We start from the raw sequence: 7,179 nt of genomic DNA, 5'->3' as shown, positions 1-7,179 counted from the left end.
CCATTTGATTTATATCTCAAATTATAATAATTATTTTATAATCTACCTATGTGGAATTCCACAGTTTACACAATAAATTATATAAACAAAATGATTATCTTTAGTTTGAACTTTGAAGAGTTATATGGTTACGGTGTATCTCTTGTTTTTGGAATTCATGATCATTAATTATTCTTTGGTCAAGCTTAAAACATTTACAGTATATATATATGTACGTAACTTAAGTGTTTAACACCTAGCGGTCTGGTCGTGAGATTAATGTATTTTAATTTATACTTGATTTTTATGATTCAAAATTTAGATACATATGAGATTATCGATGTAAGCGTTTAATTTCAAAAGTTTGTAGCAAGTTGCAACATCCATCCAGCCATCACAACTTTGTATACTTGAAATTTATTGTCAACGAGAAAGAGAAACAGATGATTACGAACAAACTTAAACGTGTAAATCATAAGCGTTTTAATGCATATATATTTACATAAAAAAGGGTTTGTGATTGAGATCGACCTCAAAAAAGTCCAACAGGGTCACTTCCTTTTTTTTTTTTTTAAATGATTTAGCTGTTGCCCACGTTACCCACCAATGATCTTTGACTTCTTGTTTGTGTATGGCAACAATCCAAAATCACTTGAGATTTTTGTGGGACTTTTTCTTTGTTTGTTTAGTTTAGTTTCGGTTTATCTCCACGATTTATTTATTTTCCTGAAGAGAAGACTGGTTCAAGATAAACCTCTTATACGCTCGTAATGAAAGTGTGTTTGTTTGCCAGATACAAAAGAGTGTTTTCTTTTTAACTTTTAAAAATATCATAATGGCAAAATCGTATACGGTAGGATGATCAGAATTTGATGTGATTGAACTATAATATTCTGAATTCTGACAATATTTGTTCAAAAAGTATAGTCATTCGCAATATGGATTGTTCTATATAATAATAGCTAGATATGAATTATCAAAAATAAATAAAATAAAAAATAGTACCTAGATACATTAGTATTTTTACATGTGATAAAATTATGGGTACATGTAACTAATTATCTGTTACAAATGAATGAATGATCAAGGGTGGAATTCATATGTAAATTATTCCGATCCCAAGATAATTCAGTTAATTTTTTTTATGTAAAACAGTTACGTATTAATATGACTAGAAATTAGGTTAGCGAAGGAAAGTATTGATACTTGATCATTACGGTTAGAATTTGTTTCAACTTTCAACTTTCAACTTTCAAGTCACAACATCAAAAAAAGATGCTCTTTCATTGAAGAAAATAAAATAAAAATAAAGACGGTTGCGTCCTTGAAGTATATATGATAGATACATATAAGTAAATTAGTAGAAAAAAATACATAAGTTTAAACAAAGCTGATGATGTTTGTTACGTTAACAAACACTAACCATATTGAATTATTCTAAACTGACACTTTTATCTGATGACTGATAACAAAGACATTAAAAAGTGACAAAAAGCAAAATATAAGAATTACAGATTGAAATTTCTGAAATATATAACTTTATTGTAAAATTTAAACCTGACAAATTGTACAAGACTGATCATATATTGAGTTTTAGTTTGGCTCTTAAGCTATGAAAGTATATTCATATGATATATTAATATCAAGTTTTGTTTCTCCTTCTTAAAGACTTTGTTTTTTTTTTCCAAGACCTGAAAATATCTCTGTTTTTTTGTAAATCTGAATCATTTGAGACTTTTAACACAACCCAAAAGGTTACTAATCTAAGAATAATAATAGTAATTACTCGTAAACCAACAAAAACACAAATGATAAAATCCACATCTCTCTGAATACTCCCTCCTCACAGATGAGCCCTCCTCATTCAGGCACATATATTCAATGGAAATTCTCATGTAGGCACTACCTTCATCGCTAGCCTGATACTTTTCAAAAGTTTTTGACACATCTTCTTTACTTAAGCCATGAACATTAGTCATATAATTAATTGATGAAGAAATTTGTCAAGTAATGTATGAAGCCATCTGCATAATTTTCCCCATGGGCATCCACAGAGATCCACTGCTTGACATTTTCCAAAAACGGGATAGTGTATAGAATATACTCATTGGCTGCCTCTTCTTCTGATTGTGGTTCCCTTGCTACATCTGGTTGTGTACCTGCATAAACACAATCAACTGAGCAAATCGGAGAGGAGTCTTTTGACCTACTTAAAGTACATAACATGAGTTCTCTTATACAATGACTTTCACTTTTATAAAAACTAAGACCATATCAAACTATTTATAATTCGGTTTGGTACAATTTGGTTTTATAAAACCGTATAAAAACCATATGCTAAACTGTAAATCAATATTGTTAGAATTTGTTTCAAGTCACAACATCAAATATGCTTGCGTTGCGTCCAAGGGGTATACATGATAAGATGCATAGAAGTAAATTAGTAAAAAAAAATAAACAAGAGTGACGACAAAGCTGATGATGTTTCTTACGCTAACAAACACTAACCATACTGAATTATTCTAAAGCGACACTTTTTATCTGATGATAAGAGATAAAAAAAAAGTGACAAAAAAAGGAAGATAAGAATTAAAGATTGGAATCTCTGATATAACTTTGTTGTAAAATCGAAAGTTGACATTACCTAGCATCTCATTTTTATTTATTTATTACAGTAAAATGTACAGGACATAATCATAAATCGAGGTTTTGTTTGGCTCTTATGAAACAGTATAAACATATAACAAAGCCATCCAAGTTTGGTTTGCAGCTAGATTCTACTAAATGGTTTTATATCAAACTGTTTAAAGTTTTTTCAAACTCAAAGCTTTGTAAAACGTTTATTTTTCTTTTGAATATAATTTAACATTAAATTCAAAAAAAAGAGTATAAACATATGATATTTTAATATCAAGTTTCATGATTAAAAAACTGAGTTATCCAATATACACTTATAAATATGCTAATAATATGTATAAGCTAAAATAAAAAAAAATAGATACCCAAAAAGGCGTATGGAACAACCTAAGAGTGTATCAATTACACCACAAACGATGAATCACCTCATCTTTCAGATTAAGATGCATTAGACAATTCAAACTCACTGTTCTCTTGTTCAAAGCCTTCAAGTGTACTTCACCTCTCAGTTTAGCTCTGGTGTTAAGGATTATTAGCCTTCTCTCTATATCATTCTTCAACCAAACAGGTGATCTTTGATTCCCTTTGTATCCCACTTCTGTCCTAACCTCTGTTCTTATGGAACCAAAAGAAGCAACTCGTTGTCCACTAATCCTCATTTCACCAACAACTTGGCCGTTGTACAAGACATCTCCTTTACTAGTGGGAAACTCAAAGAACCCGAGATTAGGATTCTCAATTCTGATTTCCATAGCCAGTGTTGAGTTGAAGTAAAGCGATGATGATGTATCCTTGTTGTAGCTGAGGCTTCTTACATCAACATATGTCAAGCTTGCTTTAAGTGGCTTGGCTATGAAAAAGAAACCGATGATGATGAAGATGAAGAGCAGAATGCAAAGCCCCGCAAGGGTGAAAATGATGATTTTACCGGTGATGTCACTCTGTTTCGGTTGGTAAATTCTGCGAGCTTCATCAACATCTTTGCTCCTCCTTCCATATGTAGTTTCAGCATAGTGTGACATTGTTTCCTCAGAGATGGCCATGACTCATAAAAACTTGGTTTTGTCTAGAGGAAATTAGATTATAAACAAGAAGAATCAATCAGCAAAGCCAATCCAGACAAAAGAAATGGCTGAATATGTGGAAAGTAGAAAGTATCAATGGGTTCTTGATCAGCATGACATTAAAAGGTTATGTGTGGTTTCGGAAATACGTAAAAGTGCTTAAAAGAACCCTTTTTTATCTTTGTTTCTCCTTAAAGAATAAGCTTTTTGCCCAAGACCTGAAGCAAAGGAAAGGTATCATGAAGAGTTTTAAGTATGAAACTCTTATTGAAAGATACCAAAACAACAATGTCCTTTTAAGAAACCAAAAGACAAGAATATAGCAATCTCCATAATCGTGTGAGCTGAGGAACCAAAATATTCAATGATTTACCGAAAGACTGTATATAGTTATATATTCTCAAAGACTTAGCTTTTTACCGAACCTGAAGCAAAGAGGAAGTATCAGGAAAAGAAAAGTATCAACCTTTTATTAAAAGATATTGGAACAACAATGTCCGTTCACTAGAAGAGACCAAAAGAAAAGAATATAGTGATCCCAATAGTCGTGTAATTCTTTCTCCTTTACTTTGAGAACTGAGCAACAGAAAATTCAGTATTAAGACTGTATAGAGTTTTACACATTCATTCACAAAGACTTGACCTCTTACATTGAACAAAGGAAAGGTATCAGGAAAAGTATCATATACCACAACAGTGTCCTCGGTCCTCCTATAGAAACAAAAAAACAAAAAGACAAGAACATAACAAATTAACAATCATGATAGCCGTGTGAATCCTTCTCTTGTACTTTGAGAAGCTTGGCAACAGAAAGCTCAATGCTTAACCAAAATAATGTAACGAGTTTCAGGAATCTTGATTCACTCATAAGAAAAAAAATGCTGTTTATAGTGGAAAATTTAAAGACAACTCAACAAGTGAAACACAAATACAGAAGGAACTTTCCTTCAACTACCTGCTAGCGTGGATCTACTTACAAAGAAACCGATGCTATATATCTATTCGTCTAGGAAGTTAATTCTTGTAGCATGCCATCCAATTTGAATCCTCAGAACAAATCAGACCTCCACCATCAGTGCTTATTGACTCCGCAGCAGAGCATGGAAGCAGTTCCCTTCTTTTTCCTGGAGGAGCAGAACTTTCTTTGTAATTTTGCATAACGAATTCAGTATCTGTAGTCTGTTGGATTCTCACTTCAGGCATGTGGCTATTTAGTTTCTCTACTCCCACATGTGTCCTTGACACTTTATCCAGTGTAACATGAGGATGACAACAACTCCTGTCAACTAAAGCTCTCTGAAACTGTGAGAGATCAATGGAATCAGAAGATGTGGCCAAAGACTCAAAGTTGAAACTTGAACAGCTCGGAGCCTGGATCCTTGGTGACAAATCAGTTGACTGAAAAGCCCTTGTCAGTGATTCCAAATCTGAACCAACATCAAGTTTCGTTTGGATTTCAGCTTGGGAACACGAGAGTGCGAAATAATCGTCAAAGCTTGAGTTGGATTCTGGTGTTTGGATTACATTCTCGCTTCCTAGTGTATCTACAGATAAGGGAGACAGTTTGTCTCTTTTCAAATGCTCAGAAGGATCCAGCTCACATGTAGGGGTACTGTCGAATGCTGAAGCTTCACCATCACAGGATGAGAGGTGAATAAACCTTCTGAACCGAAAAAGCTCATTTGGAGAAAGCGAAGAACTGATCCTTCTCGTAGTCTCTTTACATATATCCATGGGTGAAAGACTTCTGCCGCTGCTAATGTTGCATAAATAATCCGGAGAAGCACTACGATCTGATAATGGCGAAGGAGTCTCATGGCCAACACACTCAACAGTTTGAGGAAACTGAGAGAAGCCATCTTCATATAATTCCTTCTCGTGTTCTTTCTCCTCATCACAAGGAGATAAAAGCCAGTGCACTGACGCATCCGCAGGCAAAGGCATCATAGAAACGTTATCACAACTTCCATCATTACCAAAATCTCCCTCATCAAATTCATCAGAATCATTCAGTATCTTTCCCTTACCAACCTCGAAACCATTTTCACCGACAGTGAGTAACCCTTTAGGCTTGCACTTCCTCTTATCACTAACACCTGAGAGTAAATGGCCAGCAGCATAACAAGCTTGTGATTGAGTTGATGCAGACAAATTCATAGACGATCCACACTGTATCTCTGGAGACACCGAAGCTTGAACAGGTGGTGTCCTGTCTTGATAACTACTACTGTTGCTACTTAGTCTACCACCATCTTCTGTAGCTTCACCCTTGCTTCTATAAATTAAATCAGATCCAGTTCCTAATTTAGACACAGGAGTACTCTGAGCAATACTGTCATCTACTCTAAGCTGCTTAACCTCTCTAGAAACAGAAGATTGTTTCTTCAAAACTAAAGCTTTATCAGGCTTCATGGTACAAGTTGGTCTCTTTCCAGATATAGGATTGGTCTTACATCTCTGAGACTTATGCAAATTGGGTTTCTCAGTAAGAGTTGATTTCAACTTAACCTCCTCCGTAGACCTTGGTTTCTTTCTAATTAAGGGTTTACTTACAACCGGAGCAGATTTGGGGGTTTTAGCCACTGATTTCAATGGTCGACGAGGAACAACTCCCAACGAAGAAGAAGAAGAAGATGAAGAAGACGATGAGAAAGAATGAGAAAGCAAGAACCTGTGACAACCGTTGGATGCTTCACTCGCATTGCTACTACTAGTGCTGCTTCCAGAGCTTATTGTACTCAAACCTCTCAAAGGATTCACCGGAAATCTCTCCCTTTTCTTCGGCGGCTGCGGCTGCGGCTGAGACTGCGACTGAGAATTAGAAAGTTTCTTCTTCGTTTGCGCATTTGAAGAAGACGTTACTCGATTCATCTTGCGGACATTCGATTAAAACCCCTCTATGTAAGTATCTCTCTTTAATTGTGTCTCACTCTCAAAGTTTCCGATCTACTTGGTCTGAGTATTTCAAAATGATTGTTTTTTTTTTTTTTGGCGGAGGAGGCGCAGAGAGACCAACAACAAAATAATAAAGATCGAAACTTTGACGGGGTTTGCTTTTGTCTTTTTCCTTTAATTACCGAAATAACCCTCAACTTTATATCTTGCAGCTTTAACGATTGTGAGGGTAACACTGTCATTTCGTTAAAGAACACATCTTCCGATGATTGGGTTTAACGGCTAAATTCGCCACCGTGTAAATTGATTTATTCTTCTTTCTCTCCTTTGTTCCTTGACGAATCTGTGCTTCCACGGGCATTGTAGCCAGGAGCGGATCTACGTGGTTCTTAGGTGGGGCAGGTGCCCCATGCTAAATTATAAAAATTTCTAATGGACATTGGTGTCATGTGTTTTTCTAGCTCATTTGGCATAAGTGTGCCACATGCACTATCTTGTAACGAGTTCGACGCTCTCTATAGTTTTTTTTTGTTGTATTCTTATTTTTCTTTTTCCATGGCCACATATTTTTAATTATTTTTTTATGATTAGTTCCATAGTCTTT

General features: G+C 34.9%; 2 protein-coding genes across 2 annotated transcripts; both read right to left on the bottom strand.

Moving 5' to 3' along the window:
• Positions 1 to 2,881: 2,881 nt before the first annotated feature.
• Positions 2,882 to 4,016, bottom strand: LOC104782941 (late embryogenesis abundant protein At1g64065). Its single transcript, XM_087511110.1, has one exon. The coding sequence runs from the start codon at positions 3,657 to 3,659 to the stop codon at positions 3,015 to 3,017; it is 645 nt and encodes a 214-aa protein (XP_087367236.1). The 5' UTR covers positions 3,660 to 4,016; the 3' UTR covers positions 2,882 to 3,014.
• A 508-nt stretch (positions 4,017 to 4,524) lies between these two features.
• Positions 4,525 to 7,179, bottom strand: LOC104782940 (uncharacterized). Its single transcript, XM_010508001.2, has one exon. The coding sequence runs from the start codon at positions 6,549 to 6,551 to the stop codon at positions 4,695 to 4,697; it is 1,857 nt and encodes a 618-aa protein (XP_010506303.2). The 5' UTR covers positions 6,552 to 7,179; the 3' UTR covers positions 4,525 to 4,694.

This window comes from Camelina sativa, chromosome 4 (assembly GCF_030686135.1).
Source record: "Camelina sativa cultivar CO46 ecotype springtype chromosome 4, ASM3068613v1".
Taxonomy (NCBI): domain Eukaryota; kingdom Viridiplantae; phylum Streptophyta; class Magnoliopsida; order Brassicales; family Brassicaceae; genus Camelina; species Camelina sativa.
Note: the sequence above shows the minus strand (reverse complement) of the source record. Positions and strands in the feature narration are given on the sequence as shown.